Source organism: Syngnathus scovelli, chromosome 22 (assembly GCF_024217435.2).
Source record: "Syngnathus scovelli strain Florida chromosome 22, RoL_Ssco_1.2, whole genome shotgun sequence".
Lineage (NCBI taxonomy): Eukaryota > Metazoa > Chordata > Actinopteri > Syngnathiformes > Syngnathidae > Syngnathus > Syngnathus scovelli.
In genome coordinates this window covers 6,704,476-6,727,463 of record NC_090868.1, presented here as the reverse complement: position 1 = coordinate 6,727,463, position 22,988 = coordinate 6,704,476, and the positions used below count along the sequence as shown (strand labels likewise).

Here is a 22,988-nt window from a genome sequence, read left to right as displayed (position 1 = left end):
CCCTGACTAGTTGACATTTGTTTGAGTGAAAAGGAGGAGGGGGAATTGGCTGGGCTTCCTGAAAAACTGTGGACCAAGGGCCCATCTGATGTAGGTCTTTTACGATCCATTTCCCCAGTACAGATCAAACCAAGATCAGAGTGGCGTCCGAGAGTTAGGCAATATCCTTTAAAACAGGAGGCAATAAATGGGATTGCCCCTGTTATAAATGATCTTTTGGCAGGAGGAATCATTAGGGAATGCCCGGATTCTCCTTGCAACACTCCCATTTTTCCAGTCCAAAAGGCCGACAAAATTAATTGGCGAATGATACAAGATTTACGAGCAGTGAATGATGCAGTGCAAACAAGAGCACCCAATGTGCCTGACCCACACACACTTCTGAACACTTTGAAACCTAATCAGAAGTATTTCACAGTAATTGATCTCAGCAATGCATTTTTCTCAGTGCCAATTCACCCAGACTCACAGTTTTGGTTCGCTTTTACCTTTAAAGGACAAAGCTATACATACACCAGATTGCCACAAGGATTTGCTAATAGTCCAACTATTTTCGTTCAAGCTATCATGGCCTGTTTGGCTGATTTTCAGATGTCAAACAAAAGTCAACTTCTAGTTTATGTAGATGATCTCCTGGTAGCCTCTGAAACTGAAGCTGCTTGCAAGGCAGACTCCTTAGCATTGTTACACTATCTCTGCAAAACAGGGAATAAAGTGAACAAAAATAAGTTACAATGGGTCAGACAGGAAGTGAACTATTTAGGTCACACTTTGTCGGCTTCTGGAAGACAGATACAAAGAACCAGAAAGCAGATTATTTCAGATACACCGAAACCTGAAACAAAAAAACAAATGATGTCATTTTTGTGGCTCTGCAATTACTGCAGAGCATGGATCCCATATTATGCGGAAAAAACACAACCGCTGCTGGATATTGTGCATGGAGTTCCCATGACAATGACAGAAAAAATCATGTGGACACCAGAAGCGGATGATGCTTTTGTAGTGCTGAAACAGGCTCTGATAGAAACCACAACTCTTATCTTGCCAGACTACAATAAAACCTTTGTGCAAACAGCAGACTGCAGGAATGGTTTTATGACCTCAGTGTTACTGCAGAGTCATGGCAGCAAACTAAGACCAATTGCATTTTATTAAAAAAAACTGGATCCAGTGGCTCTGTCTTTGCCAGACTGTGTCCAAGCAGTATGCGCGGCGGCGCTTGCAGTGAGACAATCTGCAGATGTGGTGCTCTTTCACAAAATGGAGCTGCTGGTTCCACATGCTGTAGATGTGTTGCTGCTGCAAAGCAAAATGAACTTTTTGTCACCAGCCAGACATCTGTCCTACACTGCTATACTTCTGTCACAACCACACATTGTGATAAAGAGGTGCACAATCCTTAACCCAGCAACGTTGATCCCGTTGCCAGGGGATGGGACACCACATAACTGTTTGGATGCTACGGAACATCTACAGCTGCCCAGAGAAGATTTAAGTGACACGCCACTTGACAAGGGGGAAAAGTGGTTTGTGGATGGATCATGTTCAAAGGATCCTAAAGGAAACAATCAAAGTGGTTATGCAATTGTGAAATTGCCAAACCAGATTGTTGAAGCAGAGAAGCTTCCATACACCAGGTCAGCACAGGCTGCTGAGCTGATTGCTCTAACAAGAGCTTGTCAATTAGCGGAAGATAAGGAAGTCACTGTATACACAGACAGTCAGTATGCGTTTTCTACTCTGTTCTATTTTGCGAAACAATGGGAGCGCAGAGGGATGACAACATCAACCGGTAAGCCGGTTACCCATGCCTCCTTGTTAAAAGACTTGTTGCAGGCCATTCTTTTACCTGCTAAACTAGCTGTGTGTAAATGTGCTGCTCACACCACTGGCAGAGATGAAGTCTCAAATGGAAACAGATTAGCAGACAAGATTGCAAAAGAAGCAGCTGCAGGGAGACATGGCCATGAAATTTTTTTAATGGGTTCAGAGGACACACAACTCATAGATAAGACTGTACTGACAGATATGCAGGGCAATGCTCCAATGGTGGAAAAACGAATGTGGACGACAAAAGGTGCAATAGTGGATACAGATAATATCCACCGCATCAATGACAAACCTGTTTTACCAAAATCACTTTTTAAGGCAGCAGCGCTTGCGACACATGGGCCTTGCCATGTGTCGACAGGAGGAATGAAGTCCATCATAGATCAACAATTCACTACCTTTGGTTTAGATGCTTACTTAAAAATTTTTTGTAAAGCATGTCCTGTTTGTGTGAAACATAATCCACAAGGAAACATGAGACCTAAGAGAGGCTCATTTCCAAAACCCTCTTATCCATTTCAAATCATGCATATGGATTTTATTGAACTCACACAAAGTGGACCTTACAAATACTGCCTAGTGATGATTGATGCATTTTCAAAATGGGTGGAAGTAGTTCCATCTAAACGCGCAGATGCCTTAACAGTGGCAAAAGCCATCTGCAAAACCATCATACCAACTCATGGCATCCCCCAAACCATTTACAGTGACAATGGTCCACACTTTGTGAACCAAGTTGTGCAGAACATGGCTCTACACCTTGGAATAACGTTAAAAAACCACTGTGCTTGGCATCCTTCGAGCGCAGGCCTGGTTGAACGGGCAAACTTTACCATCAAAAGCAGGTTGAAAAAATGCATGGAAACAACAGGCAGACCTTGGCCAGAGTGCCTCGACTTAGTGAAGCTCTATATGAGAATTACTCCCACTTCAGAAGGACTAACACCTTTTGAAATCATACATGGGAGACCATATAGACTACCAGTGTTCCCTGCAGATTTGCAAAAAGCAGATGAAGAACAGACCTTGGCAGATTATCTAATCAGGACGCTCAAACTGAAAGATGTGTCAAATGCAAATTTACTGCCGCCTGATCTCTCTCCCTCACAGGTGGACAACACCATCAATCCAGGAGACTGGGTCTACATCAAGGTCATCAAAAGAAAGAACTGGGCCAGCCCGCGGTGGGAGGGACCGTTCCAAGTTTTGCTTGCAACTCCCACGGCGGTAAAAATTTCTCAACGGCCCAGCTGGATTCACCTCAGCCACTGCAAGTTGCAGAGAGTGCTGGACCCCTAATTCAGAGTGGTGGGGAAGGCTGACTACAAAGGGGCCCCATCGTTTAGGGTGAGGCGTCTCAATGTTGGTGAAGAATTCATCGATCCCCACTCCGCTAGGCGAGGGGATGTCCCGGTGTCTCTGCCATCCTAGTAGCAACGGGGCTCCATATGCCAGATGGATCCTCTGCTGCGTTGTGGTTGGAGCGTGCTATGGTCTATTGACTCATCTGAACAGACCAAATGACAATGTTGCCCGTGGTAAACGATGGTCACATGATGAGAACTTTGAGGACTGGTCATGGGACCCCAGAAACCCATACAAAACCAACACTTGGTTACCGGTATGTCAGGTTCACTGTGAGAGCTCACACACAGGAGGGATGCTATGTGTGTTCGAAACTCCCCCCTTCCTCCACGCAAGTTCGCTTGGAGGCCAGAGCAATGAATGTCACTGAAGCAAAATGTATGGCATCCATGGGAGGAGTTGGATATCAGCACCGTGCCGTTGCAGTCAAAGATGCCGACCCTTACCGCCCTGGACTTGCTGACGGTGCCTGTGATCAGCTATTCTGGACAAATCTCAATGTGACTGTTAGAGGACGAACAATACCACAAGTGGCCTACACAGAGAGACCAGCTGGAGTGAATTACACATGTTACATCCAAGGTAACAAGACCCACGTCTGCATTAACGACGACTGCTCTCCAGGAGGAAACTGGATGGGAGCTCTGGACATCACCGATGAGTGTCAAGATAAGAGAGCCATTTCAGGTGGGGAGGGCTCTCCAACCAACATGGCTACACCATCGAACGGAACATACTTCATACAGAATGGCTGGTGGCTTTGTGGTCACAAGGTTTATCCGATGCTGCCCGCCAACTGGACAGGAGTGTGTGCACCAGTGTGGGTGACAGACCACACCTACAGGATACGACATCATCTGCTGACAGGAGCACACAACTCTTCTGGACGTCGACGCAGAGCAGTTGCAACCTTTGACCCTCATGACCCTGTCTGGGGTGCGAACGTTCCAGAGGACCATAAAGTATGGTCTGCCGGAGACAAAGTTGTCCTTGCGCTCTTCCCTCAGATTGGGGTTGGGAAACTATCGCTCTTCATTGAGACACTGAACTATCGTTTTCAATCCTTTGTGAATCTCTCGCTGCAAGTCAACGATGGACAAAATAGAGAGATTCAGGCTATTAGACTGATGGTCTTGCAAAACAGGATGGTTCTGGACTTGTTGACGGCAGCACAAGGTGGTGTGTGCCACATCATTGGGACTTCCTGTTGCACATACATACCAGGAGAAAATGACACCCACATAAACGACGCCATGAATTCGCTGAAGAACTTACAGCAGGCCATGTCTAAAGACAAGGTCCCACATCAGTTTGATTTCTTTTCATGGCTATTCTCTGGCAACTGGTGGCAACTGCTGTTGAAATTGCTGTCTCCTGTGCTTGTTGTGCTGATGGTGTTGTGCTTGTTTACGACCTGCGTTATCCCATGTTTGAAGTCTGCTGTGTCGAAGTTTGTGTCCTCTACTGTAGCCCAGGTTCATATACAACTCCTTAGAGATGACGGATGTGATGACGATGATGAAACATGGATTGCGTAGATGCTGTTCTGTTGAGCATGTTTTACAGAAACTTGATGATTTGACCATCGAAAATGCTTCGCAAGTGATGGATACAATGATGTACTGTTTCTGTGTTTTTCTTTTTATTTTTTATTATTCATAGCATTCTGGTCGCCTGTGGCAACGGGGCCGTGTAAGAATTTTCCTGCTAATGACATCTGGCCAGCAGGTTTTTCGCTTACACAATAAGTTTGATCTGGGGTATTGAGGTAATGCCTCATCTTCACTGGAAAGTGTTGCTATCATTGTTTGTTGTTTTTATTTTTACCATTCTACTTTCTTCATTATACGTATATATATATTTATGTGTTTTTTCCTTGCTTGTCTTTGTTGTTTGGGGTGGCATAATCATATGATAAATCAGGAGGGAGATGTTAGGGTTTTCCAGGTTATCTTTATCGTAGGATTATGTTGGAATGCAACAGGTAATAAATACCTTACCTTGTCCTCCTTATCTCAAGGTCGTAAAACATCCCCTGACATGTTTAGACTAGAGGACAAGGGCTTTAGCCAGCCTACCCATACCCCCACTCTGTTTCTCTTAATAAATATCCACGTGCAGGAAGGAGGGCAGATTTCATTCCTGTAGCGAGTGATCTCTCCACCTGCAGGTGTCTAAAAGAACTTGCCTTGTCTCCTGTGTGGTTCTTGCAAAATAAGTTGGAGTGAGCAAATCTCTAACAATAATGATTAACCAATCTTGTCTTGCTCTCACAACGCAGTAAAATAAAGTGGTTGCTTCCTCTGCTTGAGTGACCAGCTGCAGAGGAAGCAATCAAAGTTGTTCTGTTTCACACAACATCGTAAAACACCCCCTGCTCTGATCTTACCAGAGGCCGGGGGTTCACCAAACCAGTCCACTCTCACCCCCACTCTGTTCCTCCTAATAAATATGCCCTTGCAGGAAGGAGACTTTCAGATTTCATTCCTTGAGCGAGTGAACTCTTCACCTGCAGGTGTCTAAAAGGACTTGCTTGTCTCCCGTGTGGTTCTTGCAAAATAAGTTGGAGTGAGCAAATCTCTAACAGTGGAAAAACATGCTAAGATGCCTTTGGATCCCTTATTTGGAGACATTCAAGACCAAAACCCCACAAAAAGGCCCATTCCGAGATTCCAACCAAAATCAATCAAAGGTAAACTGATTTTTCACGCACTGTGGAGGGCGGGGTATTCCGCAAGGACATTGATGGTTCATGTAAAATCAGGGATATAAAATTTTGCACAGCCGTCCTAAATCCTAAATCTAAATCATTCCTCATTGAGTATACTGCTATATGCTTGTCTCTGAAAGTGTTATCTAGAAAAAGGTTCACTGTCAAAGAGGTGTTGAGGACCCTGATTTTTAGGTACAGTGGAGCCTCGGTTTTCGAACACAATCCGTTCCAGAAGGCTGTTCGAGAATTGAATCGTTCCAATTCCGAATCATATTTTCCTATTACAAATAATGGAACAAAAATGAATCAGTTCCAAGCAAAAAAAAAAAACGCCTCTTTTAAGCATTTTTTCATTTGCGCATTTTTGTCCGATCGAGCAACTGCAGCGCACCGCCGAATACGCAACCGTTGCGCATCGCCAACCGCGCAACTGCACCACGCTGATCGCATTATTGTGACAGAGCCGTCGCTGAAATTTAGAAAATATTTTTAAAGTCCTGCTGTACTTTCCAAAATTTAAGTGGACATCAGTGCGCAGTGGGCTTAATTTTGTCCGATCACGCAACTGCAGCGCACCGCCGAACGCGCAACCGTTGCGCGCCAAACGCACAACCGTTGCGCGCCGAACGCGCAACCGTTGCGCGCCGCCCACCGCGCAACTGCATCGCGCTGGTCGCATTATTGTGACAGAGCGGTCGCTAAAATTTAGAAAATATTTTTAAAGTCCTAATGTACTTTCCAAAATTTAAATGGACCTCAGTGCGCAGGGAGCTTAATTTAGTCCGATCGCGCAACCGCAGCGCGCCGGGCGCTCAGTGTCTCATTGCTTTAGGAGCGTCTTTGTGTTTTAGGATGGCTTTACTGCTCCCACTTGCTCCCTTTGAAGGCATGATTAGAGTTGATGCAGGCACGTGCACTCATAGGAGGCAGGTGAGGCAGTGCCTCACCTTGCCACCAGGGGCGGTAAAGGGCTCAACATGGTTTCCTCAGCTGTCACCATGTTGTTAAAAATGAATAATATAATAAAACATAATATAATATCTGTCCTGTGGTCTATGCTTTTAATGCAATTTTGGTGTGTTTCCTATACATTTGGATCATTTTCATAGTCAAAATAGCTGTATTTCTTGTTCAAATAACAACGGGAGACGAGAATCATGGAGGCTGGGCAGTGACAGGTAGTGCCTCTCAAGGCGTGCGTGTGAGAGTGTGCACCACTCACACACTGTACTGAGCGCGTGCAAACGGTGCGTGCTTGTAGTCAGCGGGAAAATACGGGCCTTGAGGCAGCCAGTACCTTTGCCTCAAAAATGGGGCGATAGTGAGCCTGCCTCACCAACCCCAACCCTGGTGATATCGCACCATCACTGAGTTGATGCAATCCTCAGAGTAACGAGAACGTAATAACGAACGGAGTCAGTTGGCATGCGGGTCCCCTCGGCTCATCTCGCGAGGTTCGAAAACCGAATTTCGTCCGACATCCAAAGCAAAAAAAATCTCGAATTTTTTGTTCAAATACCGATTTGTTCGAGAACCGGGACGTTCGAAAACCGAGGCTCCACTGTATTTGATGAGAAAGAGAATGTTGACCCTCAATGACCAGCAGAGACTACATATCTCCTCCAAAAATGTGATCAGTTTCCACACTGAATCAGCAGGGTAGACTTGGTACTCCCAAAGTTATCAAAATGGTTCCAGGACCCACCAGATATGTAGTTAGCCATGTTGACAACATTAAGTCATCATTCAATCAGAAATATTGTTCTTGGGATCACAAATTTAGAGGTGAAGTGAGTGTATGGGGACAGTTGGAAAGACTTGGATGTAATTGACTTGGAAGCATACATTGGCTTGCTAATTTTGGCAGGGGTTTAATGTGAAGCAACAGCAAGCCTTTGGGATGCTGTGACTGGAAGAGCAATATTTCCAGCCACCATGTCTCTGAAGATATTTCAAGTTTTGTCCCGTGTCATGTACTTTGATGACAAACAAACAAGACAGGGGCGACGAGAACGTGACAAACTGGAGGCAATAAGGGATGTGTAGCACAAGTGGGTGCTGCATTTACTCCTGCTTTAAAATCTAGGCCCCAACGTAATATATATTATATGTTACAGTAAGTAGCCACAAATATATTACAAACATTTGCTAAAATATAAGTCATATCCATAGGTCATATTCCATTATCACCAAAACCAGTCTTGTGGACATTAATGTTGAGAAGTAAATTTGAGAAGATTTGTATGAAAACTTCAAGTTAAAGTAATTGTAATTTAGATATTTGACCTGATGGTGGTGCTAGAGAGATCAGCTAACTGATTTTCATGGGGTTATTTATATTTAATAAACAAAGTGCCTTTCACAAAAAGTTGGACAACAATATTCTGTAAATTATTTTCTGAAGGTAAATGTGCCTGGGGTCGAATTGACCCCAAGGACAATTTTTTTTTTTATATTTGAGGACGATAGGAGGGTTAAAACAAAGGATCATTGATTATTTTATTTACTCATTTCACATTAAAATTCCTGGGTACTGTTCCATTTGTCACTGTCTTTATTTAGTTTATGTGGAATTCAATGTCCACATGGACATGCGAGTCACTTTGTTACAATTCACCATCACTGCAACAATTGTCCGGGGGCGTCCAGGGTGCCTGGCAAGCAGAGTGAGCTCAGTGTTATCTGAGAATAGTGAAACTTGACCGCTTCATTTTAATGGAGCCAAGGAAGAGGAGAAAAAGGCCTGCAGGTGCATGCTGGGACGAAAGCGAGTCCACACCCATTAGCTGAGCACGAAGGGTCAGTGTCACTTGCAGCTTTCCGACATGTCGCACCTCTTTTTTGAAAGCCGATAAAACCTTGTTATTTGTTTCCACAGCTCAACATAATACTCATAATGTGACATAATGACTGTACTAATTACAGTAATCCCTCGTTTATCGCAGATAATTGGTTCCAAAAACCATCCACAATAAGTGAAATCCGCGAAGTACGGTCACCAACAAGAAGTACTAGGCTAGCGAGTTAGTGGAAAGATGCTAGTTCGTGATCGTGCTAACACGCGAAAACGGACTTCTAAAGGAATGTAAACGAACATTTGGAGCAATACTACATGGTCCTAAAGTTTAGACACGTTTCCTCAATTTAGAAGTTTTATTTTGACTTTTAATTCTTTTTTAATTTGGAAAAAATATCCGCGATGTAGTGAAGCCGTGATAAACGAAACGCGAAGTAGCAAGGGATCACTGTATCACAATAGACGTTCACTGTATTTGTAATAGTATTTTTCCATTCCCCATCACCAGCACTGAAACTTTTAGACGTATTTCAGTGTTAATGTTAACGTTCGTCAGTGTTTTTGAAGTTTCAAAAATATTATCGCTTTTTGTGGGCCGGGAATAGCGGGAGCAGACTGTATTTGATTAGTTTGCTGCTTTAGATCTGATTGTCATCTCTTTATCCCATTTTCCCATCAGTATAAGAATGTAATAGTATTTTTCCATTCCCCATCACCAGCACTGAAACATTTAGACGTATTTCAGTGTTAATGTTAACGTTCGTCAGTGTTTTTGAAATTTCAAAAATATTATCGCTTTTTGTGGGCCGGGAATAGCGGGAGCAGACTGTATTTGATTAGTTTGCTGCTTTAGATCTGATTGTCATCTCTTTATCCCATTTTCCCATCAGTATAAGAATGTAACTATTTTTATTTGAGGCGACTACAATTTTACAATGTGTTAATACTTCTTTCCATCACAAGCAATGTTTACATATGCTCACTGACGCACTCGTCATCAGTCACGCGCATGCGTGTGAAGGCGGGTTTTGAATGTTGATGTGCGCTTCCTGAACAGTTCAAACTCGTACATTTAAGCATTATTAGGATTGTGTTCTCACGTTAGTCGCACAATCAAGTGCTTTTTAGCTCACCGCTCAGCCTGTGGAATAAGGAATTCATTTGTTACATGCATTTCTGTTATATAATCACGTTTCAACACCTTTCAGCATTTGCAACGCTCTTTTCCAAATTTACCTGAAGGCAGCACAAGCCAACAAACTGTCCTCTTTAAATTCACCTCTCTCACGGACACTCCCTGCCGAGCGGAATGGACGAATCTTTTTGTGCCCCCACACTAATTTGCAGCCCACATGCGCCTTTGGAGAAACCAGGGCTGACATGACATCCCCGGCAAAAGAGCGAAAACCTCCCCAGCATCCGTCAAACCCCATCCGGCAGCTGACGGTGTGGACTGCGAGTCGCTGTGCGGCTTTGGTGACCCTGTGTGTGTTATGTTACAGCAACTCTCTCCATGGGGAGTTGGTGCACGACGATGTTTGGGCAATTATCAACAACCCGGACGTTCGACCGAGTTCCAGTCTCCCTAACATCTTCACCAACGATTTTTGGGGCAAGAAGATGTCGGATAATTCCAGCCACAAATCCTACAGACCGTTTTGCGTTCTCACCTTTAAGTGAGTTCCCCACACTCTTTCAAGACCAATGTTATATTTAATTTGGTTCCATTTTAATTGTGTTGAAATGAGAACGTACGACGTAGCATTATTAGTCTACAGTATAGAGCTGCTGTTTCACGAAGTCACAAATCCACGATCAGTATGACGTCAGGCAGCGCCGATGCCGTAATCTCTTCACACGTCACAACCCCTTTGCATTATTTTATTGAAATGTACCATAGATGCTGCATTGGCATCGACGTGGCATCAGCCTTGGTAAAAAAAAAAAGTCTTTACTTGACATCTTTAAAGTCACATGGGAGGCATCTTATGGTTCAAGTACACATACTACAGAACATAGCGAAGGCATCCATCATAAAGTGGAGAAAATATGGCACAACAGAAATGTCATCAATAACTGGACAATCCTCTAAAAGATAAAAAAAAAATAAAAGAAAAACGTAAGCAAGACTGCCAAAAGCCTGACCGCAACGGTGTAGGAGCAGCAGGAATTTCTGGCAAGTAGTGACTTTAGATTTTTCTTCATATGTCTGGGATATGAGCCAGGGTGGCAAGATAGAATATTTTTCATTTTAGAATATCCCAAACACTTGCGGGATAATTGTGTTGTAATGCAATTAACTTTTTTTAGCCATAATTTAGAACATCTGAATTTTGTTTGGGGTTAATCAGAGGCACGTTTAATAGTGACAGACTCCCATTCAATTTTAAGTTGAATAAGATAAGATAAGATTGAATAATTTTGCCGACCGTGGCTCAGGTAGTAGAGTTCCCAGAGTCCCAATGATCATCGTCACACACACATCTGGGTGTGGTGAAATTTGTCCGCTGCATTTAACCCATCCACATGTGATTTTGATCCATCCACTGGGGGAGAGGAGAGCAGTGTGCAGCAGTGGTGCCGCGCTCGGGAATCATTTGGTGATCTAACCCCCCAATTCCAACCATTAATGCTGAGTGCCAAGCAGGGAGGCAATGGGTCCCATTTTTATAGTCTTTGATATGACTCGGCCGGGGTTTGAACCCACAACCTTCCAGTCTCAGGGCGAACACTCTACTACTAGGCCACTGAGCTAGAGCGGGTCGATTAGTAACCGGAGGGTTGGCGGTTCGACACTAGCTCTGTCACAGTCACGTGTCGTGTCCTTGGGCAAGACACTTCACACACCTTGCCTCCAGGTTATCATTGTAAATGAGAAAATGTTCTCAATTGACTTACCTGGTAAAACATTGAATTAAAAAAAATTGGAGCAGTCGTGTTCACACTTATAAGCGTGTGCACACATGTGCAACTGCATTATCTCAGTTGTTTATTTATTTATATTTAGGCTATAGGCAATGAAAGTTTTAAAAGGATTTATCTTACTCTCTTTTTTACGATCACAGGAACCTGGCATTTGATCAGGGGTGTGTAGACTTTTTATATTTAGTGGATATTCAATCAAATACATTTCATCTCTGTAAAATGAGCTGAAAATGACATTTTATTGTTTAATTCCCCCTCTCTGTGTCTATCAGGTTGAATATCCTTCTTGGTGGCATGACACCTCTCTACTTCCACATTGTCAATGTGTGTCTGCACTGCGCCGTAACCTGCGTGCTCATGCACACGTGTGAACGGTGTGTGTTTGAAGAGTCGCACTTGGCCTTCGTCACGTCCGTCCTGTTTGCCGTGCACCCTGTGCACACCGAGGCTGTGAGTTCATAATGTACACAAATTCTAATCAGCATAACCACGCAAAGTCGTACAAAAATTGTGTCAACTAAACTGACCTAAATAATTTACATGGATGTGCTATAACCTTTGAAATTTGCACAACGAAATGAAAAACAACTTTTAACACAGGGCTTAGCTTTCCAAGTGTTCATGTGGCATTTGGTCAGTATTCTGCGTCTGTGTCCTTCCAATCATTTTTAAATTTTCAATGTCCCTGACACGCCATCTGAAATATCTGGGCCTCTTTAAATTCAAATCAGTTTATTTATTTATTTTCAAATTTTGGGCTGCTTGTATTTTCTTTTAGCGTCCGCTATATAAATAATGATGTATAAAGAACTAGAAAGAAAATAGTAAGGTACATTTTTATATCTCTTTAGGATTCATGCTTTGTAAAGTGAATGGAATTAAAACCATTAGTTTGGTATAATTAGCATATTAGTGACTGACTAGCAGTGTTCAAAGTGTTTTTTCTCCTGTAATCGAAAAATATCAGTGAAAGATCCAGACTTTGATGGGTAATTGTGAAGCGGGAATATTTCCATGCATTTTATGCACAAAAGTTGGGGTTAATTTTAAATATCTTGTCTTGCAGGTATCTGGAATAGTGGGAAGGGCTGATCTGTTTGCTTGTCTGCTGTTCTTGCTAGCATTCCTTTCCTATATAAGGTAAATTGAATTCACGAAATGCTAACGTTTTCCCCCTAAAAATTACAGTACGCTATGGTCAGTTCAAATAAAGCTTATTTTATCAGACAGATCTTGTACTGTATAGAAAACCTAGCCAAATTTAAAAGTTGTCTCATTTCACTAATCCCGCCCCCATTTGATTCTTTGACCCAAAGCCAGACCCCTCCTATTGACGTGGAGGAATGAGCCATGGCTACTAAATTGTCAGCATAACTGCATTTTTACATTTTATAGTGAATAAGATAAAATCAAAAAGAAGTGATGAACCAGCTTGAGAACATCACGAGCACGTGAGTCACGTTTTTGGACTACAAAAGTCTCATAGTAATAAACAAGGCGGATTTGCGAAACCGTTTGGCAACACCAATTACCTTGTTTGTTTTTTCTCGCCCCAACGGATGTGATGTAATAGATAAAAATTCATAATAAAAATCTGAAAAATCTGATCGGAGTAAAAAATAGCCTCCCAAACAGATCATAAAATTATCTCTGCAGCACCTAGTGGGATATATTACACTTTTCTACACTCCTGGTGACTCCAAATACACAAGAAAATGATGTTAAAAGTAAAAAAAGTAGATTTTCCATGAGATGTCGCCTTAATTCTTTGAATGTCTTGGATTTCGGCCTTGGTTTCTTCATTTTTTATTTTAGCCAAGCTAGTATAAAGTTACACAGTTACACACACGCAGTTAGAAAGTTACATTTCTTGTCAAATAAAAAAAATGCCAACATAAAACATTATGTGTTGTCCTCCCATTTCTTATCCTCTCAGGAGTGTTGGTGGGAACGCATCCGAAGACTCAACACCCTCAACAGTATCAGTGGGGTCCCTGCTCGGCAGTTTACTGCTGGGTACCTGTGCCATGTTGGTGAAAGAGACGGGCATCACAGTGTTCGGGGTTTGCATATTTTACGACGCTCTTGTGCTCTGCGGCAAGCCCCTCTTCCGGTAAGCACAGAACATTTTGCTTCCAGCCATTCTGCTTCCAGCCAACACTATAGTTACTTAAGAAGCTTGACCATTTACTGCTTTGTAACATCTATCATTAAATCCCTTTCTCAGTCACCTGTCTGGAACTAGCGTTAGACAACTACTCCAGATTTGGAAACCCTTCATCAAACGAGCCTGTGTTGTCTCTAGCTACGTAAGTAGTTTTTATTTAAAGCTTACATACTGTATCTTCTAAACTATAAGTCACAGTTTTTTTCATAGTTTGGCCGGGGGTGCGACTTATACTCAGGAGCGACTTACATGTGAAATTAATAACACAAATACAATTTCACATGTTATTTTCACACTAAACCGCAGGAAGGCGCTCTATGCCTGTGGAATAATTGGAACTGCAACTAACGATGAGTCTGACATAAGCCACGTAGAAGAGGAAGCGGCGCATCTTCTACTTCCGGGGTTAGCGGAGTTGTTTATAAGTGTCACAGAGAATGAAGATTTCGTTGGATTTAATGATTTGGAGTGACACGGATGGTTCGTTAAACTTGTTATTTATGCTATAGTTATTTGAATAACTCCTAATCTTATGTCAAGCACGTTCTTAGTTCCTTGTTTATGTGTTTATGTAATGTTAGTATACCGTACCGTTCAGCCTGTTGTTGGCTATTCTATTTTTATTTTAAATTGCCTTTCAAAATGACATGTCTATTCTTGGAGTTTGATTTTATCAAATAAATTTACCCCAAAACTGCGACATATACTCCGGTGCGACTTATACATGTGTTTTTCTTCTTTATTATGCATTTTATGGCTGATGTGACTTATACTCCGGAGCAACTTATAGTCCGAAAAATACAGTATCACATTTATAAATTGTTCTGTTTTAAGTTTTATTCATTCAGTTGTGGTTTATATAAAGTAGAACAGCAATGCTTATGTCTGAATTCCTCGTTTTGATAGTATCACAGGTCCCTTTTATACTTGTTCTGAAGTGCGGCTCAGAGCAAGCCGTTTTGGTGCAGTCTCTTTAAATGGAAATTAGATACTATACACCCCACTCCCTCCAGGCCACAAGATGGACACCTCCTTTTACGTTCAGACATTTTTGTAGTTTTTTAGCCGAGGTCGCGTTTACTTGTGCCGCAAACGTTTTGATTGATCATACATACGTACTAACACGTAACAAAATAAATCCCCTCACAATATTTATGAACACGTCTTGTAAACAAGCCACTGCAGTCAGGTGAACCAGTAAGCTCATGCTAGCGTTAGCGAGAAGCTAATGAATGCATTCAACACATTGTGTTCCCCAAGAATAATTCAGCACCTTCGATGCAATTCATCTGATACAAGTACTCAAAATACACCCACAAGAAGTGAAAATAGAGAGCGCACAGCTCCAAAATAATATGAAAGTGAAATACAGTTTATTATTTTTGAGTCATCTCAAACTTATCGCTTTACTGTTATTTCTGAAACATTCGTCCTTGAACAAGCAGGACTTTGCCCACAGATGTACTAGGAACACTGCTTGAAAAATGAAATTTGACCAGGCACTTCTTTGAGGATCTGATGCTGGGGGGCGGTGCAATGAGTTGTGTGGATTTATGCATCCAACAACAGAACATTTTGAGCTTTCCACTTTGGCATTCTTGAGTTGTTTGGACTACAAAAGTCTCTCCAAGTAATAAAGATGGCGGATTTGCGAAACCGTTTTGCCACACCCATTACCTTGTTTGGTAGTCCCGCCCCAATGGATGTGATGTAATAAATAAAAATACGTAATAGAAAATGAAGAATACTGAATGGAGTAAAAGATAGCCCACAAACAGATCATAAAAGAATCTCTGCAGCACCTGGAGGGATAGATTACACTTTTCTACAATCTTGGAGACTCTAAGTACATAATAAAATGAATATAAAAGCAAAAAAAGTGGCTTTTCCATGATACGTCTCCATGGCTTTATTTCATCTCTATTGGCCCAATAAATTAAACTTGGAATTGCTATTATCTCATCAGTGGCATGTTTGTAGCATAGCCACGGGTTTTACTGTTTTGTGAGTCATAGCAAATTTGTTATATATTTTTGGTGCAGCCATTTTACTATAAATGTGAACAAATATTAATGTCTCATATTTGCGACTGCATCATTTAATTACTTTTGTCCTTTTTCAGGTATTGGCCACTGTATCATTAAGACTATGGTTAATGGGAGGTTCCATGCCTCATTTCTCTGAACAGGACAATCCTGCATCCTTTGCACCTTATTTTCTTACCAGGTCAGTGATACACAATTACAGTTACATCTTTTTTTTTTAATGTGTTGTTTAATTCCAGTTGTATATTTGTAATATATACACACATACATGCACAAAACACTAAATAGTATTGCATTCAATTGATTCAAACCAAACTTAAAATCTATACATAAACAGGAAAGTCATTCCAAAAATGTACAAAATAAAGCTGACAACTAGGGTTGTTTGATACCACTTTAATTCAGACATATACCAGTATGAGCACTCAATTCTAGAGTAGTCATTGATACTGATACCAAGCACCAATACCATTAAATAAAATGCCCCCCCCATAACAAGGACAGCTAATCGAGTAAGGTACTGCTGTACTACTTTGTGCTACTTACTCTGACAAGCTAGCTAGCAATAAGTTTCAGCTCGCTACTCGTGCGGCTAAACACATTTTGGAGTTGCTAATCACTGCTTCCATGGTGGCGAAGAAGCTACAAACCATGCTAATTGCTAATTGTATATTTTAAGTGCTTGGGTAGTCACTTTTCACAGATGTCGGGCTGGAACTGTGCTAAATTGAAGCGTGTTCAATTTTGCCCATCAAAGTAGCAGGCAAACGGAAACCGAAAAAGAAATAGTGGCCTTGCGTTACCCAGGAGGATGGACCTTTTTGAGTATTTAGCTGGTACTGTGGGGTTTGCGTTCAAGGTATCATGTAAAAAATGTTGACTATGTTGTTATAAAAAAGCCTGGAAATAGACTTGTAGCAACCGAATCTAGCAGCTACAACAATACATGCAATTGTGACCAAGATATTGTTTTCATTGTCTCCTCAATCTATCTCTCTGCCTGTTGCGTATCTATCCATCCATTTCTTTTCCATGTTTACCTCTCCTCAGAATTTTGACCTACTCTTACCTGCTGTACTTCAACACCTGGTTGCTGATGGCCCCCGTCGTGCTGTGCTATGACTGGCAAGTGGGTAGTATCCCTCTTGTTGAGTCGCTGAGTGACATTCGCAATATGGCCACTGTGTTACTAGCTGTGGTGATGGTTGCCCTCTGTCTGCACTGTATCCATTCATTGCAGGTAAAATACATATTCTTTTCTATTATATTTTTTATTATTGTCGGGGGTTTTAGGGTGGCTCGGTGGAGCACTGGTGAGCACGTCCGCCTCACAGTTAGGAGGGTGCCGGTTCAATTCCACCTCTGGCCCTCCCTGTGTGGAGTTTGCATGTTCTCCCTGTGGCTGCATGTGTTTTCTCCCGGCACTTCGGTTTCCTACCTCTTACCAAAAACATGCTTGGTAGGCCAATTGAGCACTCCAAATTGCCCCTAGGTGTGAGCGCGAGTGCGGATGGTTGTTCGTCTATGTGTGCCCTGCGATCGGCTGGCAACCTGTTCAGGGTGTCCCCCGCCTACTGCCCAATGACTGCTGGTATAGGCTCCAGCACGCCCGCGACCCCCGTGAGGACAAGCGGTATAGAAAATGGATGGATGGATGGATGTCGTGAATTTGTTCGACTGTGTGTGTCGATGAATTCATTGTAACTCGTGTTAGGATTAGCCCTAGTTTGTTTCCACCACAATATTTTGTTAATTTTCTTTTCTTTTTTTTTTGTGGTAGCAACCACTTGTCTATAAAGACGCATTAAAATGCATTTTCCACTTGTGGAGGCAAAACCAAATAACACTTAATTCAGTTGTGGGCAGATCCTTGGATGTAGCGCATGTAGCAGACAAATTGATCAACATAAATAACACTTTGTTGGACATTTGGGTAACTTTGATGCCGCTAACAATAATCTGTATCAGCTTCGTAGCTCTTCTTACCTTTAGGCTTTGACGTGATTAGGTGTAAATGGGGAATACTTTCTTTCACAGAGACAAAAGCGTAAGGAGGTGTTGATGGGACTATTGTTTCTAGTGTTTCCTTTCATTCCTGCGAGCAACCTTTTCTTCAGGGTGGGATTTGTTGTGGCCGAAAGGGTTCTTTACATGCCTAGGTGAGTATCTCTGAGAAATTTGTATTAAATTCTAAAACTAACAACTTTCTTTAGAAGCAGCTTTGCATTTTCTTTCTCTGATTAATTTCATCTTCCCAATTTTGCTCTTGCAGTATGGGTTACTGTATCCTGGTGGTTCATGGCTTCAGTCGTCTCTCTTCTTTGGTGGGCCGTTTTGGCACCACAATCCTTAGTGCCTCCATGCTGTTGCTGCTACTGCTGTTCTCCTGGAAGACGGTTCAGCAGAATAAAGTCTGGCTTTCCAGAGAGGCTCTCTTCAGGTGAGTGCGTGAATTACAGACTATATGACTGGTAATGATAGAAAAAAAATATATATATTTTTTTCATCTGGCTAGAATCTGTGCTCTGAGCGTCATTCATGTTGTTAATTATAAATATAATAATAATAATAATATTTTTTTGTTGATCATTCAAATATGAATGACAGCAAATGAATTTGGAATCATTGTTTTATTTTGAATGTTTTCTATTTGGTGGCTGTAAATAATTATTTCTCCTCTTCACCTTGTTTCAGTTCTGGTATCTGGACTCTTCCTCACAATGCCAAAGTGCACTACAACTACGCAAACTTTCTAAAGGACAGCACTCGGCACCAAGAAGCCATTTATCACTACACCATTGCTCTCAGGTTCGATTCTGACCGATGTATGTATTTAATGCATCTTCATTGCAATGTCTCAGAAAGAGAAGCAAAACAATTTTGCGGAAATTCTGTGATGAAAGCATCAAATCTGATTAGGGTCATTTAAATTTTAAGCCACAACAAATAAGAAAACCAAACATATTTGTAATATACTGTGGTAATTTAAGTTTAGATTTTTGTTGTTGTCAGTTTCAAGTTGTTTGAATGACCTGAAGGATGTTTTCTTTCTTTAACCAAAAACTACAAATTAAAACAAAAGGAAAAATATTTAACAAAACATAATTCTTTGTTTTTCGATAATACATTTTCTGAAATTTCCTTTAATTTTCAGGTTGTTCCCCCGCCATGCCAGTGCTATGAACAACCTCGGCACTCTGACACACAATCTGGAGGAGGCTGAGCGCTACTACAGGAGCGCACTGGACATCAATCCTCAACATAATCGAGCACTCTTCAACCTGGGAAACCTCCTCAAGTCAGTCACACTCTTTAAGCTTTTTTTTTTATTCAGCTTCTCCTTGCCCCTTAAAGAAGTTGGTGATGGGACAAGCACTATCTGGTGTACAGCATTTGGAAATTAATAGGAAATGTTTTTTGTTTTTTTATTGTCCACTGTTTTTTTTAATATTTGGTACAAAAAGAATGAGGTTAATTTATTTGGAGTATCTGTGGAGTCTGTAATGATGTGAAAGTTGGCCTGGGATTATGAACATAATTATGATGATGATGTTATTAATTAGGTCACAGGGCAAGGAGAAAGAAGCAGAAGTACTGCTGAAGAATTCCATTAACTATGGCCCACATTTCGCCGATGCTTATTCCAGTCTATCATCACTCTATGCTGACCAGGTAAATTTTTAGTACAGTTCAAAAAACCTTTGTTGTGTGAGTACTGAGTGGTAGTTTATTAAATAGTCAAATTTTTGACTCTTTTCAAGCCTCATTCAACTGTTCTAAAATTTTGGGGAACTTTGATTCATATAGGTAATGTTGGAGTTACATTCAAGAGCACTTAGAGTCCATTCCCAGCTCAAACCTGAATTTGTGGGGCTTTCATATTCTCTCCGTACGCGGGGCACAATTGCTGCCAAGATAGTCTGGGTATTGAAGCATAATTAGCAAAAGAAAACCATTAAATAGTCTTTTTTTTTTTATAAACAAAATACTTGACGCTGACAGCTTGCACTAATTTAGTCCTCTCTATCTACATTCTTACAGAAACGCTACGCTGAAGCCCGTGATATGTATTTAAATGGTATCAAGAATTGTCCTGACAGCTCAGACCTGCATAATAACTATGGGGTATTTCTGGTGGATACTGGTAAAGTAACCATTTTTAGTTTGAACATTCTCAAAAACTGTTGACTCCTGCTTACACTTCCTCTTCCATAGGAAAGGAGGAGCTGGCAACTGTTCACTACCAGCAGGCAATTCAACTTAAACCAGCTCATTATGTGGCGATGGTGAACCTGGGCCGCCTTCTCCGCTCTTCCAATTTGAACAAAGAGGCAGAGTCCTGGTATAAAAGGTACCTAAATTGATAGTATTTTTTGTCAGATGAATTAAAGAAGCACATAGCAGATTGTCTTAAAAGTAAGAGGGGCTGGTAGTAAGGAACTGTATTATCAAACTGAACAGCTTCTAACTAGTAACCATGATCCTTGACACCTCCCTGCAGAGCACTTCAAGTGACAAGGAAGGTGGAGATTCTCGCACCACTTGGGGCGCTGTACTACAACACTGGCCGCTACGATGATGCCTTGCATGTTTACAGAGAGGCTGTTAGCCTACAGCCAGAGAACACTGACATTCGGCTAGCACTGGTTAGCATACACATAAGCACGACATCCAGAAATAGTTTCATCACATTTTAAGATGATTCCCATAATTCTGAGGAAGAAGTTGAAGGTGCTAGCTTAGATGTTAGCTTATGTGATAACTACAACTGTGGGGCTGTTCCTTTAAAAAACTTCTTTTTGTCATTTCTACTATACCCTCAACTTGACGAGTTGCACTTCCAAGGCTTGGCCAATTCAATACGTGTACCATGTAAAACATATTTTTACATATAAGTGTAACAACACTGACTGCGACCACCACAACTACTCGAGACACAAACACACAGAGCTAATTGCATATCGGCATGCAATTGTTGCATTAGCGACAACAACGTAACCCGCAATTTGTAAAAATAATATTTAAATGAAGAAAGCATTACACAAGAAAGTACTGTCTGGTTGTTATCAGCTTAACCAATAACCTTCCAATAGACAGTCAACACATTACAATAAACCTGTATGGCATCTTGACTTGTCTGTGTTTCCATCCAGGCGCAAGTATTAGCCATGGCTGGCTATACAAAAGACGCAGAGAAAATGACCCGGGACATCATTTCCAGAGGAAACAGATGCATTGAATGTTACCGCCTCCTGTCTTCTATCTACAGCAAGCAAGGCAACCACACAGAGGTGTGCAGTATATTCAATTATTCAAAAGTTGAAGATGTGTTCCATTTTAGTAATTACGATAGAAACTCAGTTTGTATATTTGTTTCTCCTTTTCTATAGTTTACTGTTTATAGTTTTGTACAATTTTTGTCGTAGGCATGATCGTTCATAATGAATAAAATGCCCTAAAATCCTACATATCCATCACAACTGTCTGGATTGCCAGTGCGGCAATTAATTTTGTTTTCTCAGTTTTGTTATGAGAGCACAGCAGAGAATAAAATTGTTAAAGACCATGACGATAAATGGGTGGCTTTATCTGTTTGCGTCAGGCTCTGGAAGCTCTGAACAACGCTCTACACCAGAATCCCAGTGATCTTGCAGTGAGAGCGGAATTGTATTTCTCTAAAGGAAACCAGCTACGAGAGATGAACCAATTGGACCTAGCTTTCGAGGTACCGTTCTTGTCCTTTTGTGTACTTCTGTTGTTTACAGACTGATTCTTGTTTCAATTCACAATCTTCTCAGAGTTACTCAGATGTCCATACAAGCACACTTTGTCATTGTGCTGCTTGGTCAGTGGAGCCATTCTTCTTAATATCTACCTCAATGTTTACGTTCCTCACTAGAGCTATAAATTTGCTGTGGAACTCAACCCAGATCAGTCACAAGCTTGGATGAACATGGGAGGGATTCAACATATCAAGGTATAAAAACTCTCGTCCAAATAAAATTGATAATATCCTTCCTCTGTCTCTCACAGCTCCATTCCAACATTTTTAAACACAAATATGTCCTAAATCAAAGTATGTGGGTCTGTTCATGTTTCTGCAGCGAGACTATACAGCAGCCCGCATGTACTATCAGAGAGCATTGAATCTCAATCCTGGGTCCAAACTTCTGAAAGAAAATCTGGAGAAGCTGGATCGGCTTGAGAGGAGGATGACAGGAGTTCCGTAGTCCCCTTTACTTGATTCGTCCTTGCAACTTCACAAGATTTGCCACAGATTGACCTTTGCTAGGCTTTGCAGCAGTTGGGATCCTGCCTTGCTGGTCACAAGTGTGATGACAGTGTGTAAGAAGGAAAAGGACTACTTGGTATCGGACTCAAGAAGAGCCCCAACATTTTAAGTAAGGAGTATCTTGGAAACAACGGGTGCAATATAGCCATTGTCCACTCTATATGAGCTATACCAAAACATGTACACAGGTGGACAAAATATATAGTACTATCATAGATTACTTTGGGGGTCACTTGTATTTGAGACAGATTTAAACCTGTTTTATACTGTAAAAGTGAAAAAGACAGGTTTGACTGGACAGATCGCCAAGCAATTGCAGGGTTGTTCATTTTTTTTATTTTGTTCTGTAAGAATGAAAAAATGTCAATGTAATCCCATTTCGTCCAGTTAATTTTCCTACACTTGTGTGTATTCTGAAATGTCAGTATTTAAATACCAGCAATTATTGAGAAACGTCATCTTGAGGTACTTTCGGTTTAGAGGTAAGACTGCACTCCACATATAAAGAAAACTAACTGAACCCCATAAGAATCCTTTTTTATGTTCGGACTGAGAGGCCTAGAACTGTTTTCTGTTTGAAATGTCTTTTTTCTTGGGAAAAAGTCACAGAAGCTAGTACAAGATAGTGAATTCATTTACTTGGGCTGATTTAACAAATTAAATTTTTTTTTGTCAGTTAAGCTCAATAGAGTATCATGAGATTATTTTCTTTATTATTTTCAAATACTATATTACAAAACACTTCTTACTCTGTATCATTTTATGTAAATTCTTATAATGTAATCTTTATAAATTGAAAGTCTATATCAGATTATGTTATAAAGTACTTTAAAAGTAAATGGTGATCTTGC

General features: G+C 41.2%; 1 protein-coding gene across 2 annotated transcripts; it reads left to right on the top strand.

Moving 5' to 3' along the window:
- Positions 1-9,947: 9,947 nt before the first annotated feature.
- tmtc1 (transmembrane O-mannosyltransferase targeting cadherins 1) lies at positions 9,948-22,976 on the top strand. 2 transcript variants are annotated; one of them, XM_049761363.2, is made up of 19 exons: positions 9,948-10,384; positions 11,906-12,083; positions 12,700-12,773; positions 13,570-13,746; positions 13,861-13,942; positions 15,923-16,026; positions 16,896-16,974; positions 17,883-18,004; positions 18,118-18,285; positions 18,540-18,653; positions 19,000-19,143; positions 19,409-19,517; positions 19,887-19,989; positions 20,061-20,196; positions 20,347-20,491; positions 20,999-21,136; positions 21,448-21,570; positions 21,745-21,822; positions 21,950-22,976. In XM_049761363.2, exons 1-19 carry the CDS (start codon positions 10,089-10,091, stop codon positions 22,073-22,075), a joined length of 2,496 nt encoding a protein of 831 aa, XP_049617320.1. In that variant the 5' UTR covers positions 9,948-10,088; the 3' UTR covers positions 22,076-22,976. The 2 variants fall into 2 exon arrangements, with proteins under 2 accessions (XP_049617320.1, XP_049617319.1); XM_049761362.2 differs by having other exon boundaries at positions 16,896-17,085.
- The last annotated feature ends 12 nt before the right edge of the window (positions 22,977-22,988 follow it).